The sequence below is a fragment of the Melospiza georgiana genome, chromosome 13 (genome assembly GCF_028018845.1).
Source record: "Melospiza georgiana isolate bMelGeo1 chromosome 13, bMelGeo1.pri, whole genome shotgun sequence".
Lineage (NCBI taxonomy): Eukaryota > Metazoa > Chordata > Aves > Passeriformes > Passerellidae > Melospiza > Melospiza georgiana.
Genome location: NC_080442.1, coordinates 492,849 through 514,463, shown reverse-complemented (window position 1 = coordinate 514,463; position 21,615 = coordinate 492,849). Strand labels below are relative to the sequence as shown.

At 41.1% G+C, this 21,615-nt stretch overlaps 1 protein-coding gene across 3 annotated transcripts in view; it reads left to right on the top strand.

Moving 5' to 3' along the window:
- OTUD7A (OTU deubiquitinase 7A) overlaps positions 1-21,615 on the top strand; it is a 108,217-nt gene that overhangs the window by 55,382 nt on the left and 31,220 nt on the right. For 2 of the 3 annotated variants that reach the window (XM_058033085.1, XM_058033084.1), the window contains exons 6-9: positions 5,987-6,081; positions 7,239-7,393; positions 17,378-17,560; positions 19,452-19,670. In XM_058033085.1, coding sequence (XP_057889068.1) covers positions 6,056-6,081; positions 7,239-7,393; positions 17,378-17,560; positions 19,452-19,670 — 583 coding nt within the window. In that variant the 5' untranslated portion in view covers positions 5,987-6,055. Of the gene's footprint in view, positions 1-5,986; positions 6,144-7,238; positions 7,394-17,377; positions 17,561-19,451; positions 19,671-21,615 lie in introns of those variants that run through there. The other variant, XM_058033086.1, reaches the window with a different exon arrangement.

The following is a 21,615-nucleotide window of genomic DNA, read 5'->3' as shown; positions in this document are numbered from 1 at the left end:
GGCCGAGCCCGCGGCTCCGGTGTGACCCGGCTGTCCCCTCAGGGCAGGGCTTGGGCCGAGCCCGCCGCTCCGGTGTGACCCGGCTGTCCCCTCAGGGCAGGGCTTGGGCCGAGCCCGCCGCTCCGGTGTGACCCGGCTGTCCCCTCAGGGCAGGGCTTGGGCCGAACCCGCGGCTCCGGTGTGACCCGGCTGTCCCCTCAGGGCAGGGCTTGGGCCGAGCCCGCGGCTCCGGTGTGACCCGGCTGTCCCCTCAGGGCAGGGCTTGGGCCGAGCCCGCGGCTCCGGTGTCACCCGGCTGTCCCCTCAGGGCAGGGCTTGGGCCGAGCCCGCCGCTCCGGTGTCACCCGGCTGTCCCCTCAGGGCAGGGCTTGGGCCGAGCCCGCCGCTCCGGTGTCACCCGGCTGTCCCCTCAGGGCAGGGCTTGGGCCGAGCCCGAGGCTTCGGTGTGACCCGGCTGTCCCCTCAGGGCAGGGCTTGGGCCGAGCCCGCGGCTCCGGTGTGACCCGGCTGTCCCCTCAGGGCAGGGCTTGGGCCGAGCCCGCCGCTCCGGTGTCACCCGGCTGTCCCCTCAGGGCAGGGCTTGGGCCGAGCCCGCCGCTCCGGTGTCACCCGGCTGTCCCCTCAGGAGCGGGCTCCGCGCAGCGGGGTCAGGCCCTGGTGGCAGCGGCTGATCGGGACGCTGATCTGCCGTGCAAATGAAGGCTCAGCCTCCTGTTGCTATGACGATTGATTTCAGACGTCGCAGTGGAAAAACGGGGGGGTAAAGAGCTCAAAAAGCTGAACTGCGAGGGGTTCAGCTGGTGGTGGTGGCTGTGGAGCTGAAGGCTGGTCGCGGTGCCCTCAGGCCCGAGTGGGTCACTCCTTATGCAAGGCCAGCTTGGAAAAAAGTAATGAAACTCCACGTTATAGATATCCAAAAATGGCTGCTCAGAATGCTTGCTTTTCATGCACCAAAGTTAATTTTATGCAGGCAGAGTACATGATAGATGTTTTGAGAGAGAAGCCTGTGTTCAGATTAGAGTTTTGGCCAGCATAGCTTCTGTGTTAAAAAAAGGATGGCATTTGGAGAAAAATATTCAGTATTTAGGTAGATGATCTTCTTGCTGTATCAGGACAGGACCAATTCATAAACAAGGAAAATGATGGGAAAAAAAAAAAGGAAAAAATTCCAAATGAGGCAGCAATCTCGTTTGTTCATGTTGCTTCTTTGGAGATATATTCTGCTAAAGGAGATGTATGTTACTTAATGAAACTGTGTTTAATAAGAGGCCTCAGATTATCATCTGAAAGCCTAATTATCATTTTTCCAGTGCAGTATAATACTGCCTACTTCTTTATCACTCTCATAGATGAAAGAATAATTAATACTTGAATTGGTTTTAAAATCAAGGTATTTGTTTCAGAGAAATTCCGGCTTTATCAGTGGCATTATATTTATCCTTTGCACAGCTGCTTTCTGTTAGAATACAATTACCATACTGTGAGGGCCTTTGTGAATAAAATAAGAGCAACATAGTAATTGACTTACATTCATTCATATCTTGTTATCTATATCATGTTTTCTTGTTTGGAAAAAAAAATACTATAGCAATGGTGGTGTTTTGTCCTGAAAAAATACTGAAGTGGGGGTGTAGGAGATGCTTACCTGAAAAGACTTTCTCTTGCTTGGTTTATTCCAGTTCAGGACTCCCGTTTCTATGGACTTCTTGTTTATCTGTGACATTTTTTCCTTCTGAGAATGTAATCACTCTTAAGTAAGAAAAATGGTGTTATGAAAACCTCTGAAGGTCCATGAAAATACAGTTGTAAAAACCACATCTAAAGATACTTTAGTTGTGTCCTTCATTATAGCTCTATCTTGAAATAATTCAAATATGTAAGCAAATAGTAGACACTTTAAGTAGCATTTCTGAAAATTGCAATGTACCTGCATTTTTAAAATAGTTCCTAGTTGGTCCCTGAACCTTGATGGTATTTATCCTAGAACTAGACTTGATGTACTTGACCAGTTCTCTAGGACAGCTGTTCTTTGATAGATCCCACAGAGCTGAGGATTCTTCAGCAAAGCTTCTTTCTTTCTCTGTTTTTTCCACCTCTGTGTCTATTGTTCAGGACTTGTCTACACAAGATACCAGGGAAAATTGATGCAAATCAACTAAATGCAGGAATTTAAAGAGGGCAGCTTAAGTGGAACCAAGTCCCTGTGCGCACTATCCATTCATAATTAAAATGTTCTCCAGTGAATTCAGTTTAACTCACTTCGAAGGCAAGATGAGCCAAACCAAATTAAGGCCAGCATTTTATTCACAAATGAAGGTGTTTGCAAAGGAATGGATATAGACAAATCCAATTAAATTAATTGGGTTAATTTTCCTGAGTTCCATTGTGTAGATAAAACCTTAGTAATGATGTCTGATTTGAGCTTTTACTTTTTGTCTTTTTTGTTGGTCTCCTTTTGTTCCAAACTGATATTTTAGACTTGAGAAGGTACATATCCCTCACCAAATGCTGTCTTGTAATTTTACTGTGTTTTGAGAGTCCACATTTTAACACATAAATGCCCCACTTTGCCATCAGGTCTAGTTCACAGTAACCTTTTCTTTAGGTAATTACCATCGATTTGGCTTCTTCAACTAATGCCTTTTAATCCAGTTAGCAGAAAAAATACCATCTCCACTTTCTTATGTAGCCTGCATTAACTACCACTTGCCTTAAAGCTGCTGTTCTCCTAAACAAATCTTCTCCACTGAATTTGATTGTTTAGTTATAGATTTCTGCTTAATAGTTTAACCTAATAAAGGGTGGTTTAATTCCATAATCCTGTTAAGATTGTAGAATTATGGCATTTCCTATCAATTGTGGCCTTTCAGAAAGAATTACTTTCAGAACCTCAAACTGTGCACAAAGAGGATCTTTCTGCCTTCCCAGGCAATCAGGCAGCAGGAACATTGCACCTGGGAGTTGGCTGCACCTTTGTGCATTGCTGGAGCTGCTGAGAGCCAGCAGGGATGTTCAGCAGGCCATGAGCTCTGTCACACTGCAGGGACATAAAAAGAGCCTGGGGGAGCTGGTTTAATGCAAGTGCTGGGTGTCTCTCTCCATTGGTTTCCCAGAGCACCAAGACTGTGCCTCTTACTGATAGTGCTTATTTCATCCTTTCCTTGAAAATTAGGAAAGTGAAGGATCTTAGTTGCAGCTTAGTCATTCTGTCTTCCTGAGGCTTTGTCCAGTGGGTGCTGTTTTCTCTTTCTCTGTTTCCTCACTTAGGTTTTGTTAGCTATGTCTGTTCTGGATGCATGGGATGGGATTTGTTTTAACATGATTGCTTTTGCTTCATTATTTAGCCCTGTGCATCTCTTTAAGCTTCTTTAGAGAAAAAATCCCTTCATATCATTTAACTGGGTGAAGCTGTTTGCTTTTGAAGAAGTTAAATTTAGGTTCAGGTGAAGACTGTTCACCTCCAAGTATGGCTCAGCTTCGAGAGAGAGGTACTTCAAGGAGAAGAAAAGATCAAATATAACTGAGATTGTACTAAATTGATTTCAAGTCCTATTAGCTCGTCTCAACATTTCAAATTAATCAGTGTCTCCTCTTTAAATACTTTTAAAATTATTTTTCTTATAATATAAAACAAATTATCTGATTTCACTGCCTCTTGTATTTGTGCTGTTTAGAAATGTTTTAGGGAAAAAGTTTGGCCAGAAAGTGAGTGAAAACCAAGGTCTTCCTGTGTTTTGATGGCCAAGATGTGTCAATATCCATTCAGTTCCAATTGACATTTGTGTGTCGTGTGTGGCACATTAGAAATGAAAACTGCAGGTGTCTGTGTGTGTGTCTGTAGTGTTACCCACAGGAGGGGTGTGAGTTGAATGATTGTGGAAGATCTGCTCCGTGTGTGTATTTGAAGTGTAAGTTGTGTTAATGCTCTGACAAGCCATTGAGAGCAAAGGTGGTTCTGATGGTTCCTTAGGTGAGGAGAGACCAAACCCATCTGGGGAGAAATGAGCCACCTGCCTTCTGAGTCACTGCCTCCTCTGGAATTTATCATTTATTTTCTTTTTTGCTTACTTATTACACTTCCATCTCAGTGGGTTTTCACAGCTGATAGTAGTTTACTGTCAAAGATAATATTTTAAGACTTTTTCTGTTGGGTTTTTTCTTGTTGTTTTGTTTGTTTTTTTAAAATCTAAATTCTAGAGGGCTGAGCAAACTTCCATAGGGAAGAAACCAGCGTTAGTTTAAATGCATGCAGAGAGGATCCTGCTAATTCTGCTGCTTCTGGAGTGTAGATTCTATGTGGTAATTTTGAGGTGATGCTGACATCATAAATGCAGAGATTGGTGTTATTCTTTGCTCTGAGAAGGATGTCTATTTTACTGTTTAAAATACTGAAGTAATGCTGATTCTGAGACAACTCATGAATTGGCTTCTCCAAGCTGATATAACTTCAGCTCCCCAAACTTATGAGCACTCCAGCCCCCACACAGTGACTGTACTCTTGAGGGCCCAGCTGGTGCATTTAAATTAACACTCATTATACTACTGAGTCACTTCTGGTGGTGGTCTGAAATGCACCAATGCTTTGTATCATCTCTGGCAGGTTCCTTTAGTTTGATCCATATGTTTCCATCCTGCTGGCTAAGATTAATTTCAATCTTTCTTGTAGTCACTAAAGAAATTAGTTGTGTTCAGTTTCTGGTAATCTTTTTGTACAGATTAGTGCTGTTGAGTACAGTGCGTCTACGTATGAGTGTTTGTTAAAAATAAATGTAGCAGTTTTGTCCTGCATTTGCATTGGAACAGATTTAGTTGAGACAGAGCTTAGATGTCAAATTTGGCCATAATCCATTAAGGTAGTTCTCTTTCCAAAATATCTGCATTCCTTTTTAACTAGTCTCCTCAATATTGCCAGCTTTCCTTCTGTTACTATATTTTCATTAGGATTACCCTTTAGAAATGTTTTCCTTGTACAGGGGTGATCCACTGCAGTTTGTGGTCTTCACTGAACTCACTCCAACATGTCCATGTTTGTTTCAGATCCAGAAATGGACATAATACTCCAGATAAGTCTCGCCAGGACTGAATAGAGGGGAAAAGATCACCTCCCCTGCTATCCTCATGTGGCCCAAACATAATGATAGACTTGTATAAATCGTATAAAAGATGTGAAACATGCGGTGGAACAGTGTAGAGGCCTAAAGAGTGTGAAGGGGGTAGAATTAGCAGCAGTGTAATCTACCTTTGTCCTGGAAAACATGGAATTGGTATCCAGCAGCACAGGTCTGGTGAGGAGCTGTGAGGGAGCTCGAGTTGTTTAGCCTGAAGAAAAAGGGGCTGAGGAGCACCTGATTGCTCTAGCCTTAAAGAAGGCTGTGGAGAGACAGGTGTTACTCTCTTTTCCCAGGCAACGGTGACAGGATAAGAGCACATGGCTTTAAGGTGCTCCAGGGGGGGTTCTGGTTGGACATCAGGAGGAATTTCTTGATGAAAATTGGAATGGGCTGCTCAGGGAGGTGGTGGAGTCACAGTTCCTGGAGATGTTTAAGGAAAGACTGGACATGGTGCTTATTGCCATGGTCTAGTTGATAAAGTGGTGTCAGGTCATGGGTTGGATTTGATCATCTCAGAAGTCTTTTCAAGCCTCATTGATTCCGTTATCTTAAATGTATCTTCCAACTGTAACAATTCTATGATTCTGTGATGATTCTGTGACTTTATATCCCACAAACTTTTAGTTTCTTGGACTAAGTTGGGTTTAGTGCCATTGATGAGGCTGAGAAGGACCCCACCCTCCTGAGGCAGAAGGTGTTTGCATTGTAGCAGGGAAATGTATTTGCAGAAAAAGGCAATGTCTGAGAGAGCAAAGGCATTCCATTTTTCAGGCTAAGTCTAACCAGGTAGTCTAACCAGTCTAACACATGAAGTAGGAAAGGACTGTTTCATGTGGGGGACAGTGAAATTAATTGGATTCCAATTTCCTTCACAGTTTATTTCCCTGTAGCTGTGGTGCAAGCAAGAGCCAACCAACATCATCTGCTGCCAATAGAAAATCTCCATGCCAGACCTTACCCTTGGCACGAGGTAAAGTTGCAACTGAGGCTGTGAGGAGGAATCAATGGGAAAAATCCAATTCATGCTCAGAGGTAAACTTTGGCCAGTGAATAACAAGCATGAAAGTAAAACATATGCTTTTCCTTACCTTGGGTATTGTTTAATTTCCTCCTGTTTTCTTTGCTTTGCACTGTTTCAGCAGCAGGCAGGCAGGGTTGAAGTATGGAAATATGCTTAGGATGACTGTGTTTTAAATTCCAGCTGTTTTAATAGCTTGCCTAGCATGAACTCCTCTTGTGGTGACTGCTTTAATTTCTATTTTATGTTTGTTAAGAGCATTGCCTAGAAGGAAAAGTTTCTGTTTTCAGAAATGAAAAGAAGATGCAAAATGCAGTAGAGCAGGCATATTTTTTTGTTGCCTATGGATTTGGCAGGAAGAATTCCCACGTGAGACATTGTCACATTTCACTTGGGGCAAAATATGATCTGCTTCCTAACAGCTCCCTGGGTGATTGTGCCACCAGGAGAGCACCCTGGTAAGATTGTCCCCCACAGACTGCTCATAAACATCATAAAAATTGTTCAGCAGCTACAGCCATGGTCACCAATAAAAGGAAATAAAACAAAGAAACCTTATAAATTACTGTATTATTAGCTACTATGAACATTGGTTTAGCCACAGTTCTAGAAAATGAAGGAAGAAAATTAACTGCATTCTAGCCAGACTCAGCACAGCAGAGAATCTATAAATTACAGAAGCTGTATTTGCAAGGCAAATAAAGGAACAAATCCTAAGCCCTGCTGTGTGTGTGTTAGTATTAGTTAGGCAGAAGAGCTCTAGACATTTAAATCCTTGCTAAAGCTCAGTTTATGAGCAGCGACAATGACCTGGTGATTTTGCTTTTAATAAACCAATCTTATGTTTAGCTGAATTGGAGTCAAGTTGCAAAGCTATTTACGAGTTGCACATGAGAAAAATCAATAAAAATATGAAATATTAGGATAGAGAAAACTTTCCAGTGTGAGTGACCAGCAGCTCCAAGCTAAGGCAGAGATGAATGACAAATGCTGTATATTTTAATATGCTGCAAGCTTTTTTAATAGTCTTGTATAGGGAATAGAGGAAAAATGTGGTTTATGTCACCTAGCTGTATATTCTAAACCCTGTTTCTTTTTCTCCTTGGCAGATGGAGACCTTTTAGCCAGCCAGTGAGTCCAACTACTGCTGCATGTCTGGCAGCACCTCTGAATGATCACATGACTCTTGATATGGATGCAGTCCTGTCAGACTTTGTTCGGTCCACAGGGGCAGAACCAGGTCTGGCCAGAGACTTACTAGAAGGTAAACTTTTTGGACCCAACCATTTCCTGTGCTCACTGCTTGCTTAAACCAAGAACCAGTCATAACAAGAGAGCTCTGGTCCAAGGAAACAGATATTTCTTGGTAGTTTTACCATGACAGCTCTTGTAATAAGCTGACCATAGATTATACTAAGGCAGGTGTTTTAACAAAATTCTTAAAAACTTCTTAGTATTAGATTGCTGTGTTTTAAGTTACTAAGAGTCAAGACCTATATGTTTATGTGCCAGTGAGAGAAGGGAGGAGACTTTAGCTGAATTTTCATATTCAGCTGCCTGAAAGTAGTTGTAAAAGTTTCTCCGGTCACTGTATTTAGTCTGAAATGGATTTACTGTACAGAGGTATTTTTGGGTCCCAGTGGTTAATATGCATACCTGAACTTTACAGCATGGGAACCAAGTGGATAGGTTGAAAAACAACTAAGAAGCTGTATCAGAAAAATAACTGTCTATTTATTAATCTTGTTTTAGTTGTTTTAGGTTTATAGGCTTAAAAGTGTAAAGACATCATTGATATTTGAGAGCATTTCATAATAGTTGGTTTGTTCATTTCTTCTCTTGTTGGGCTAATAATAATTGTGAAGATGGGAAAGTTGGAAAGGAGTAGATGATATCTGCAAATTGCAAGGTGGTTCTGTGGGCTTAAAACTTCCATACTGAACTTGTCCCTGAGAGATTTGGGGTTTACTTTATTTTTTTATTTTAATGTGCTCTAAGAAATTGTGTTAAATCAAAGTAACTGAACAGCTACAGCAGACGTGAAAGTATACCTTGTTTTATGTATCTCCTTTTTGCAAGAGCTCCTTCACTTTATGCTGAAAGTTTTTCATTTTGTGGTAAGTTCTTCCTTTACTCTGGGCTTTTTAGTAATAAGACATGATAGATTATTGACACAGAGATGCACACAATTCTGCAGCATTTCCCAAGTCATCTGGTACATGAAATAAGACCTTGGAATGCCTAGCAAGGAATATTAGCATAGGCTTGCTATATTTAAGAGCCCTCTGTTTTGTCTGACTGATTTGATCAACCTGTCATTCTTGCCTAGAGTCTGTCTTAGTCTGATGGTCTTTTAGAAAAAGAACATGAGAAGTTTTTTCTCAGCTATATCAGGACAGATTGTCAGATATTGTGCTGATAGAGCATTGCCAAAATTTCAAAGGGTTCCTACATATCAGAGGTCTTTCAGAAGAGTTACTTACCTTTTTTCCTTTCTATAAAGAGCAATGCTTTCAAATAAATATCGAATAGAGTTTCTCTGTGTTGTACTTCTCATTTCTGTAGATGAATAGATCCACATCGAGCATACTAACAAAGAAATAAGTCATAAACAATCTAATTATTCTGACATATGCATCTGCCCCAAGTAATTTCCTCCTACACAGGAATTTCTCAAAGTAAAAGGGATTGTTGCTAGTTCTGAACAACATGTGCTCAGCCAACCATTTCAGCACTTGTGGCTGCAGCTACATTTGGTGTAACAGCTTCTAACACTGGTCATATCTTGTGCTGGGAGGCAGTAATTGATGGAGTGGTTTCTCATTTGTTTAAAAAAAGCGTAACAGGGACTGCTGCCCTGACAGCATTGAAACCCATGGAGTAGCTTCTTAACAATAATATAAACAATATTCAGAAGAGCAGCCCGCCCCCTGTGATGCCAGTGCCTTGTACCTGGCCTTGGAATGATGATGTCCATATCGTCAAACTTCAAAAACAGGTGTGCACAAATAGTTCCCAAAATTTTCAAGGTTTGGTTGTTGATAGCCCTAAAAATTATGGTCACAGTGAACTTGGAGCAAAAAAAGGCTTGTGTAGAGCCTCATTTCCATGAAATTGCAAGTTTTGGTCAGATCCAGTATGACCCCATGGCCCTTTGCTCTTTATGACTTATTCAGACTGAATTTTCATAGTGTGCTCCTATGGAGTAACACCACCTTTTCAGAGCCAATGCTGTTTCTTTTGCTCATCGCTGGGGAAATTTCTTCAATTTCACTATACTGTAGATAATCAAGGACACCAATCTCTGCTTCCTTATCCAATCATTTTAACATATTAATTGTTTTGCTTTGGTTATGTCCTGCTGCATCCCCAGCACAATTGTGCACAGTATGTGTTGTTCATCCCAGCAGCAACACATACTGACTGTTGTGCAAATAGCTAGAAAATCTATACATTGCATATAGATTTTCTACATTGACAGAAGCTGTCCTAAATGTTGGCTCACTTGATGTTTATATACTTTGCCTATCCTGCTAGTAAAATCCCTGCAGTTTTCTTCTGTGGGGCTTTATACTGAGTGCAGCTGCTTGTCCCTTTATCTCAGAAAACATTCTGCTGGTTGTGCTTGACATGAATCTTTTGGAAAGTGTCCATTCTACTTTTGAAATGAAGAGGCAAAGAGATTTAAAAAAATAATAGTTATATAACATTTTCATGGCTAGTATCTGGTATAAAAGTCTAATATTGGATTTCCATATTTATTAAGCTGCTTACAGCTATTTCAGATTAATTATAAATTAATATTCCTAAATTTCAATTATGTATCATTAGCTGTACCAATTCTGTATTACTGGATTATACACACATGCTCTAAACCATTTGTTACTTAGAAATGTTATTTTCTAGCTTTGTTTTCATTTTTGGATGATTACTTACTGAGTCTTTCATGTTTCATTTCCTGTCTCTGAGATGTTGTTTGCCACTTCCAGAGGTTTTTATCTTGTTTATGTGCTCTCAAGAACTGAAAGCATTCTTGTGTATGTAAGGTGATGAAGAGTAGAAAATATGTCTTTTGAACCTTCACTGGGTCTGCCTTTTCAGCCTTTCATTCTCAGCCTTTGCTGATTTCTATTTAAAAAACAGCCTAAAAAAACCCTCAACTGAGTTATTAATATTGACGGAGCAATTTGACAATAAATGTGACCCAAGTGACAGAAACAACAATCTCAGCAAAACAATTTGAAAAAAGCCTGTGCTGGCAGCCATGTGTATCCCTGCTTTGGGCAGGAGTGAATTCAGGAGTGGATCAGCCTCATGTCACAGGGAAACAGGAAATCAGCTGCAGGACTCCCCAGATGTCACCTCTGTGTGTGCAAGGCACCTTCTAGTCACTGGGAAAGCTCCTTTGGCTCACTCAGCTTTGGGAATGTTCTTAAGCATAAACTGAGAACTCTGCATGGTGGGGAATTGATTTCTCTTTAGCTGTGTGAGCTCCAGCTTCCCCAATAATAAGGAATAAGGAAGGTTCAGGAATAAGGAGGGCACATCCCTTTCCCTCCTGGATAGTCTGGGCTGGCACCTCGATTCTCTCCTACATAGAGTAACAGTAATGCTGGTGTGTTTATGTATAATCTACTTAAAATGTGGCCTAAGACAGAAAGAAAACCATTAAAGAAAATAGTTTAATCTTTAAAACAAGTTGTACTGTGTGTGGCTCACAGTGGCAGGGCTGTAGGTGTGGATGAACTCAGAGATCACTGATAAATCAGGAGAAAGCAGCTCAGTTTTCAGGGAGCAGTAGGTGTGCAGGCAGTGTGTGTCCCCTGGAACAGAGGCAGAAGGCATAGGATGTAGTACTTTAAAATGCCAACAGTGTAGGGCAATCATCAGGGACTGGAGGATTTGTGAAATAATGTATTTAACTGAAGACTTGCCCTTTGACTTGTATAAATGGTTTCATTTATTTATATAAATGATGTGGCATTTCATCATTATATAAAAACAACTGCTATTTCCAGCTTCAAACAACACTTAATTGAGGGATATATAGCTGAACATGAACTCAGGAACTGGGACATTGGCTTTCCAGTCATGAAATGTGAGCAGCAAAGGTGACTGACCCCATGGAATAAGACAGAGTTGCAGTACAGAGACATCTCCTCAAAGAACAATGTATACAAGCAGAATTCAAAGAAAAGCATGTAATTTATATAGAGAGAGACATTTACAGTGCTGTCATGTGACTGAGTGTACAAAACTAACTCCCCAAAAATATTCTCCTCTCCCTCAGATGATTCCTTTTTTAGTTCTCTTGTGGAAGGCTTGGCAATGGAAAGGGGAAGCTGAGCTGCTACCAATGTCTCATTAAACAGGGAGCAAAACTGTCATTTCCAGCTGCCTGTTCAGTTTGGACTGACTTTGCATTCTAGCAGAAAATGAGGCATGTGTTAACAAAATGGCCTTGCTGTATTATTGTCCTTTGAGAACATGGACCAAAATAAAATCTTGTTTTAAAGCATATGGTCTAATTTTATCCTAATTTTGTGTATTAGTTTTTCAGAAGGAAAAAGAGCTGATCTGAAGTTCTTCTTACCTTTTGCCTCTAAATATTTGTTAATCTACTTCATGCCAAACAGGAAGCAGTGCCTGCATTTAAATGGAACTTGAGGATTGCTTTGTTAACAGTTGGTTTGTAAGAACAGACTTCTTTGCGTTAGCCTGGGGTGTTTCTGTGTTGCCTTCAAGTTGCACTTAGAGTGCATCTTATAGTTACTTGATGCTCAGTGCCTTCCTCAGATGATTCTTCTCTAACTGAAAGTTAATTTGTTGCCCTCTCAGTTGATGCTGTCCCATAGTGGCTGTGTCCCTGTGTTGGTCCTGTTTCACTCCAGGCAGTGTTTCACGTCCCTTTGAACGTTTCCTCTGCTGAAGTCCTGTCTGTACATGTTGCTGCAAGTTGCCTTTCTTTGTGGTTCCCACTATTCAGATCTTTCCTAGTTCCACATCTCAAATTGCATCCTTTCCAGTATTTTATTTGTCATTAAATCAAGAATTTCGGTGATCTTTCAAATATTCTTTTAACATATTGGAGTAGGTGGATTTTTGAAAGCTTAGAGGGTGGAGGGAACTATTTAATAGTTGCATGTTTGCTTTTCCTACTAATTAATGATAAAATCCTCTTGGTTTTCAATATACCTGATTTAAGAAGTGAAAGACAACAGATTTATTAAGTATTATAACCCCACTAAGCTATAATGTTTTAGCCAAAACAGTACAAAGCAAAAAACCCAAAAGACTAAATAATACCATGTTGCTCTGGGGTTACAGCACTGGAGAATGCCCTTGTGACACCCCACCTGAAGTGCTGCATCCAGCTGTGCTCCCCCAATGGACCTCTCAGGACATGTCCAGAGGAGGCCATGAAGATACTCAAAGGACTGGAGCACCTTTGCTGTGACACCCTTGGGCTGTTGGGGATGAGAAGTTTCTGGGAAGACCTTGGAGCACCTTCCAATACTTAAAAGGGCTCCAAGAGAGCTGGAGAGGAGCTTTTGTCAGGAGCCTGAGTGACAACACAAGGGAATGGCTTCAAACTAAAGAGGACAGGGTTAAATTAGATATGGGGAAGAAACTCTTCCCTGTGAGGGTGGTGAGGCCCTGTTACAGGTTGTTCAGATAAGCTGTGGCTGACCAAATCCCTGGAAGTGTCCAAGGCAAGGTTGGACAAGGCTTGGAGCACCCTGGAACAGTGGAAGGTGTCCCTGCCCATGGCAGGGGCTTGGAATGGAATGATGTTTGGAGTCCCTTCCAACCTAGACCATTCTTGGAGTCTATGTTTTTATCAATGCTTCTAAGGTGAATCCTAGTTGTGCTGTTCTTTAGTACCTTGTTTATTAACCCTCTGCTAATCTAGTTTGAGGGGAAGTGGCTACTTAGACCATATATTGTTTTATCTAAATCTTTGTTTTTTTCTTCAGGCTTATAATACCTCCTGTTGTTATTCAAGGAACCATTATTTAGGGCAGAAACTTCACAGTGTAGCTGTGTTTATTCTTGAATTTCCCTTTTATGTAGGTGTCTGCTATCTCTGACACTAGCATCAGTACCAGCCTTCAGCCACAGTGTATCTTCTATTCCCTACTCAGCAGCACTTTTTTGTTTGTTTTGGTTTTGTTTGCCTTTTGTGTGTGTGTGTTGTGTTTTGTTGTTTTTCCTCCAAACAAGAAGGACTTTGTTTCAAAGCAGAGACTGAGTGTTGTTAAATTGCACACCTGCTGACTCACATAGCCCATATAGCTGTTCAGGAAGCAATTGCTCAGTAAGTGTGTTCTTTCTATTCAGTCAGTGAGTTGATTTGTTTCCAGCACCCTGATAATGATTTCACTACCTGTGTTTTCCAACCAACTTTGTGCTCCTCCAGCTTTTTTGCTCACTGATGTTCTCTGGCCGTTTGAAACTGGAAGCCTTTCCTGCAAACCTACTGTGTTAGAGCTGGTTTGGAGCAATCAAATTGTTACTGATCCAGAGCTGCTAGTGGCTTATCTGATGTAATTGTGTGTACTGAAATAATGTTGTTATGCCTCTGAAATGCCTTTTAAAATACAATAATATGTCATATAAACAAAGAAGGAGTCAGTGAACAGCATGCATCAGATAAGTAACAGTGAAACAAAAGTTGCAGACAACCTAAAAAAATAGACTTGCGTTGGTTTTGTCTGTCAAATTGCAACAAAAGCTTTTACTTGACTTAAGTTAATTGATGAAATTATGAAAAATAAATTAATTGCCTGTTACTTGTCCTTCAGGCATAACCTCTGTGGGGGTAGGAAAGACTGGCCCTTTCTCTTGGGTGCCTGTGCAGGAGATGGCAAAGAAAATGAGAGATGGGACAGAGCAGAGGGGGTTGTGTGAGGAGCAGGGTCTGGAAGATGTCAGAGAAGAGCATGGGAGACACACACAAACAAACTTAGGAGAAGACTTCCTCTTTCCCCTCTCTATGGGCCAAAGGGACTCTGTACAGTCTGCCCCAAACCAGGGGGCCAATGCCACTTGTTGGACAAGGAGCAAGACTGGAAGGAGGGACCTGCCCTGTAGGCTTTGGGAGGGAGGATGTGTTTGTTTGCCATATTATATGAATTTATTTCTGTCATTTCCAACCTAGCATAACTCAGGCAGTTTTTGTCTCTCAAAACTTGGTTTGTGATGTAATAAGATACAGTTTTAGAAATTCAAAAGCTTTTAGTATGCAATGTTTAAAGGAGGAAAGATAGGCTCCACAACACAAGCCCCACTAATTTCCTCAGTACTTTGCAGCTGAAACTTTCTCACCTACTTGTCACCCTGGTAGAAATCCTTGTTCAGATCATCTGCTCTGGACATTTCTGAATTTAATAATTTTCTTGATTGGTTCCCAGCTTGCCTCTTGTTTCTGCAGTCTATTCCTGTGGTACAAATTACATCATATTTTTTATTAGATTTGTTAAATTTTTAAAATTTTTTTGCACTGCATTAAATTTTTGTACCTATTTGTATTTCTTCTCTCAGAGTCTTTCATAAACCCCTTACATTTGTTCTCTCTTTCTTTTCTCTGTTTGTCTTTGCTGCCTTCAGTTTTCTTTATTTTTGTTTAGAATTTTTCTTTGCTAATTCTCCCAAACTGATGAACTCTCATCTTTTTTTATGGGCGGTGGGAAAAACAAGAGATTTGTCATTTGTATTTACTTGTGAAAGTGTAAACCAAATGGAGAGGGGCAAAGGGGGAAACCTTCCATCTTTCCAGTGGAGAGGGTAGCTGAGAACACTTATGCTGGTTAGTGAGGGTGGCTAATTTTCAAAACCACTATTTCATGGAGATGGAAAGGTGCTGAATGTTCTTTAGTTGAATGTTTTTCTTGCATTTCAATGCTTGGAGGCTCCAGCAAATTTAGGGAGAATGAGTCCAATAATAATTTCCTGTGTTGGTTTTCTGAAGTTCAGGGCTTTGGTGCTGAATTGGTGCTTCTGTTCAGGAGATGGGGAGACTCCAGGCATATGAAGAGATTTGAAAATCAAATATTTCTGTGTTAGGTATAGAAATTTTAATTTTTGTAAGGTTTCAAGTCTATATTAGAAGTTGAGTTGCTACAGTGTACCATGGAAAGTAACTCAAGAGCCACTGTGCAAATCCAGTTTTAAATGCAACGCACTGTGAGCCTGTTTTCTGAAGGCTCAATTTAATTTTTATGACAGAGCTTTTATATAAGATGATTGCATTTGGTTTAAAACTGAGGCCAGTGGGATTTCTGTGAGTCTGCTGATTTTCTGCTTTTGTCTTACATACATCAAAGCCCTGACACACTGCAGCACATGCACTGGGATTTTTGTTAGCTTCAGAATTTAAACATGAAAAAATCTTGAGCAGGGGAACTGCAGGGAATGCCCTGAGAAATGCTGTTTGTGTTCCACTGCTACAGGTCTGGTGCTCAGGGATCTGTACTCAGTGAATCCAGGATGTTCCTGGGGGTCACATAGCCCTGGGTTTGTAGCATTGCCAGTACTAGAATGATAATGTTTTGTTTAAAGCTACATTTCCTAGAATTATACTTTTTTTTTTTTTTTAACTTACTTTATTGTTTTTGTGGTTAAGAAGAATAATTTAAAAATGTGTGTAAAGTGCCTTTTAAAACCAGAACCAAAGAAAAGCAGTTCTTACTCCAAACACTGATTGGTTTTGGGAATGCACTCATAGCTCTTTTTGGGTTGTGTAACTTGCTTGGGATGTGTGTAAAGTTAGAGCAGAGCCCTGACTGGATAACAGCCATTCACTCTACGTGGGCTTTTTAGGGAACAAATGCTGGCAATAGCTGAAGTTCTTGTTCCAGTATCTCTGACAATTTTCACTGAATTTACATTTTGTCTTACAGACTTTCTAATAGGCAATTACAGCATTACAGAACAATTCTGTGTGGCTCATGTGGTGGTTTATATTATAGTCTGCTCAGGAGCTAGATAACATTCTTGCTCAGTGATACCAATTCTCCTTTCAGAGGTTTTTAAGTACTTCAAAACCTGAGGTAGTTTAGCCCAATCCTGTAGGTACCAGCTGTTTGTGCTGGTTTTTTCCTTCTTTGGTTAAAATTTTGTTCTTCACAGATATCACTGTAACAGGAAAAGGCTTTCTTCTATCTGTTTAAAACTGCTTTGTACTATGTTTAGCTTACCTCCTTGGTGTAAGCAAGTAAGTTATCTTTAACTGCTACTCAGGTAATGTAGCTTCTCAAAGTACATAAAATGACAACCTTCTATGGTGTAATAAATCATCTATTAGTCAGAATCAGGTTACTTTTGAATTGCCAGCAAAAGTGCTTGTGGAATGCTCTGAAAGTCTCATGTAGCTTGTAGGGTCTCTCTTTCTTGTTATTTAATTTTTTAAATTTTCCAATTAGAAACATACTTGGAGAATGGTAGACATTCTCTGTATCTTAATTTAGCAGGATTATTTTGAAAATAGCAGGAAGACACCTCAACGTGTTTTTCATGGTATTTTTTGAGAATGCCAAGTCCTGTTTCACCACCTGTACTAAACAGATTTGTGCATCTCTGGATGTTGGCTGCATTCTGTGGTTACTGGTCAGAGCATACTGAAGGGGAAGGTGGAAGCAAATCCTTTAGAGGATTCTGTGCTGACAGGTTCCACGACATGGAGCCACACTGGCTGAGTCTCTCGCTGCAGGTTTTGTTAGAGAACTCTGTCCTTTATTACCTGCTTTCTAAAAGGCTTTTAAAATCTCTAAGAGAGCGACTTCTCTCTCATGTATGAGATAAAGGGTTTGTGTTTGCATTTTAGCTGTTCTGCAAATGAAAGATAAGAAAGTTTCTCACTCTTTTGGGCTATGACACTATCACTATTGTCTTTCCATCATTGCTCCTAATTATTATTTATTATTAATACGACCACACAATTACAAATTATTGCTCCCTCTCAGTGGGATTTAGATTTCATCCTAAATTGCTAATTTCTGGAGCCATTTGATTGAAATCTGAGCAAGGGAGGTCCTGGCCTTGATCACCTCCTGTGATAAATGTAATTGATTTTGGGTTTATGGATGAGAGGAGAGCAGTGGATGGTGCCTTTTAGTCAATGGTAGCTGGCTTCTTCCCACAGTGCTGCTGTGTTGGGATGCCACAGGCTGGGGGGGTCCCTGGAGGGTGGTGGGGGTAGCTGCTCCCCAGACAGAGCTGAGCTGAGGGTTCCTTTGCTGTTTTGCAGGCAAGAACTGGGACCTGACAGCAGCTTTGAACGACTATGAGCAGCTGCGGCAGGTGCACACGGCCAACCTGCCCCAGGTGTTCAACGAGGGCAGGTTTTACAAGCAGCAGGAGCCAGAGCAGCCTCCCCAGGTGACCAAGGCTGAGAGGCCCTGCCTGCAAAGGCAGGATGACATTGCCCAAGGTAAGAGCTCCTCTGTGGGGTTTCAGGGGACTGGAGGGTCTCCAGCCTGTCTGCCTGGGAGCTGTGCTTGGCTGCAGAGAGTGGGAGGCCATGTGCCAGCAGCGTGTGAGCTGTGTCACTGTCACGGGGCTCAGAGCTGCTGCTAGACCCTATTTTTCATGTTTTGGTGGTTGTGAGCTCTGCGTCAGTTCTGCAAGTTATTTTTTTAATGGGTGATTAAAGTAAAATATGTTGTCTCCAAGCAGTCCTGTGGTACTCATGAAAGGAGTTAATTATAGGGTGTCACAGACCACTCTTGTATATAGTTTTCTATGCTTATTGAAACAAACCAACCAAAAGGTTTAAAAATCCGTATTTCACTCTTTGCATTCTTACTCACAGTGTGTGAAAAGGGTGTATGCAGACTATGAATAACTTTCAGCTTTAAAATGTCATTCTTTTGTGGTACCACAGAAACTGCCTCCTATCCCCTGCTGAATAGAAATTGAAACCTTAAGTAAAATTAATCAGCTATCTCTAACAGTTAATTTCCAGTACAAGATGATAAGCATTAGAATTTGCTTTTTTGTTTTCAGAGCTCTTAGGGGTTTTATTTCAGATCTCTCCCTCTCTCTGACAGTTGAGTTGCAATTTTTTTCTATGAATTTCTCAAGAAGCTGTAGTTTGCACCAGAATAAATCTGCAGGTCTGGCAGCTTGTCATGTAGGCAGGTAATAGCAGTAGCCTGGTGATGGCTTTCTGTGCAGCCGTTAAAAGGAACAGAAGGGCTTCCCTTCTCCTGCTGGCTCTTCTCTGCTATTAAAAAAAAAAGCTTTTTAAAAATTGCTGACTTCCATCATCCATCAGAAGAAAAGGAACTGTGGTGCTTCTTAAATCTCCTTAAAGCACTGAATACAAATAAAGAGAGCAAGAGCAGCACAGTTCATAAAACCATGTCCCTTCAGCCTCTTTGGGATACAGTTTGCACTGAAATGTCCATCTGATATTTAGTGGGTGCAGTAGGTAGTGTGAGGTACATCTGGCTTTGACCGCCTGGACTGACAGGAATTTGGCTGCCAACTCAGTGTATAGCTGAGGATCTCCTGACCAGAGAGCCACCTCTGACTGACAGAGAACCCCTGGACCTAGGGGTGTTCAGGGAGGAGCAGAGAAGGGAAAGGAGCACCTTGGTTTGCAGCAAGGAGTGGAGAATGCAGCCAGCAGGGTAGGGCTGGGCTGGGCTGTGCTGTGCTGGGAGGGGTGATGGAGTGGCAGAGATGGGATGTCACACGGAGGTGCTGCCCTGCACTTCAGTGCCCCTTCTCAGGGGATTTAGCTGAGATGTAGAGGGAGAAGAAACCAATGCAAAATCAAACCTTCTGCCCTCTCCCTCCATTTAGGACAATTTAGGGAGTGCAATTTAACTCTCCATTTGATCCACTAGAGAAATAAAAGTTCACAACCTGCAAGAAAGTTAATTTTAAATTACGATTAGTCAGTTTGTGATGTCTTAAAAACACTATTTGTGATAAGTTATGTTAAAGTGAGCTTTAATTAGGAGTTCAAAGCATTAACTGATTATCATCTGTCTGTCAATAAATATTTCTTCCAATGAATCTTTGAAAACTTAAGATAGATCAAGGAAGAATTTTATAGGAATATTTATCTTTCATATTTTGTTACTTTCACTGCTGGTCTTTTTTGCTAGAAGGAGAGTCGAGTTCCTCTGACTTGCCAAAGGGACCTGTAATAGGATCAAGCAATCTTTTACAGTAGGAAAATAACCTGAAAAAGGTAGCAAACAAGATATGGAATAAATTCCTAGTGAAATGAAAGTGCATTCACCAGCCTTGGCATTGCTGGCCTTTTAGGCAGTGGTGCAGGCTGTAACTGCTCTTTGGTTTCTCCACAGAAAAGCGTCTCTCCAGAGGGATTTCCCATGCCAGCTCAGCCATAGTGTCCCTTGCTCGCTCCCATGTAGCCAATGACTGCAGCAATGAGCAGTTCCCTTTGGAGATGCCCATCTACACATTCCAGCTGCCCGACCTGAGCGTGTACAGCGAGGACTTCAGGAGCTTCATTGAGAGGGACCTAATTGAGCAGGCCACCATGGTGGCATTGGAGCAAGCAGGTGGGTGACACCTCAGGTGTCTGTCAGCAGCTGGGTGACACCGTGGGTGTCAGTAGGTGGCCAATCCAGCATTCGGGTTGGCATTTCTAATCCTGCTTCGTGTCTGGAGCTTACACATCCTGCCTGGGAAATAAAAGCCAGAGAGTTACTGTGTTCTTTGCCAAATGACTCATATCCCAGTCCTCTGTTTCTTTTAAAACATTATAGAAAAAATGGTCAAATTTCATTAATAAAACAAAGAAATTGAGAGGAAGGAAGGGACTGGTGGGGAAGTCATGCAATAGACAAGGACATGAGTCTGGATGGTCAGAGGGAGTTGGTACTTCCAGTTCTCGTGAGGAAATTACATTGCAGTGACTGTGAAAGGAAACATCTTAAAGTTCTGTTGTAGCTTGAGAAAATAGATATGTATTTTATGTATTTATTATTTTTTATAATGAGAAACTACATAACTTGTAAGCAATACTTCAGTTATTGCTTTCAAGTGCAATGGGGAAAAAAAGTTTAGATATTTAAAATTAATGTTAATTCACATCTATTAGTAGTTTTAAGTTTTAAGCCAATTTTGGAGGATATGGAGAAATCTATTTAAAATTAGTACTGGTGCTTTATGAAACAGCGGGAGTGCTAATGCACCATGAAATGAACACATCTGTATAGTGAAATGCCCAACCTTGGTGATATAAAAGAGTTGTAAAATCAGATTTCATGGTTGCTTGTGGGATATGGAACATACAGTTACCTTTTTTGTGTGTGGATTGTTCTACTGACTTGTGTAACACTGTTGAGTTGATCTGAGATTCATTCTCCAACCCTGGTGCCCTGTGTGAGCCCAAACTGATGAGGTGCAGCTCCTGTTTGAGGCAGGAGCTCTGCTTATCTGGTGTCCCACTGAGTACTTGGGAGACATTGTCATGTGCTCTTTTTTGGCTTTGGTAACTGAAAAGCCAGACATACTTAGATAATAGCCCCAAACAGTACATACTTAAGGAAATAGAAACGAAACCTATGAACAACCAGAAGAACCCCAAGCAGTGTTCAGAAGGCCTTTAGGCCTTTTTCTGGGAGAAATAGCAGTGTAAAATAAGGTAGGAATGCTACCATGCAACTATGAAGCATGAAAACTGCAAGTCACCTACAAAGAAAATATATCCAGTTTCTTTCAGAACCAACTAACCCAAGGTTCCCAAGGAGGACAGGGAAAAATGGAATGATTCTTCTTCTGGCAGTTCTGCCTAACCTTCCAAATTCCATAGGGATAACAGAACATACCTTGGTACAGCACCATTGTTGACCTACCTGCTTCAGTGCAATTACAGCCTTTAGAGTCTAGGATGAACTAGAAGATCAGAGAGGCTTTCTGACCTTACAATCACAGAATATGTGAATTTAGAGCTGACATCCTCTAATCCATGCAGAGCTGGCTGGCTTTGAACTGGAAATGGCTGCAGAAACTACCGAATTTGCTGCTAGCATTCCTCTCTCAAACCTCTTTGAAAATTAGAACAAATCATTTATTCTTTTCTTCACATTAATTAGGGCAGTAACTTGACACACACTGGAAAAGTGCCTTCATCCCCAGAGCCTCTTGCACCCTGGAAAGGAGAGGGTTTGACCATTTGAAGTCCTCAGGGTTTTGATCACTGGTGTCCTTGTAGCCTGCATAGACTTAGTGACTTAGTTTACTTTGTGAGCATTTCATTCAGATAACCTGGAACTTTCTGAGAAACACTTCTGTATTTCAAGTAAGTTAAACAGATCAAATAGTTTGCTTAAGAAAATCATGTAAGACTTCATAGAAATGAACCTTTTGTCTTTGTTTTAGATGTAAATATATACAGTTTCCTGCCTATTTTATTTTATTTGTTGTACAAAATGAAGATAATGAATTAATAGGAAAGCCATGTAGTATTAGACATTTTATTGTCTCCTACCAACAGTTTGA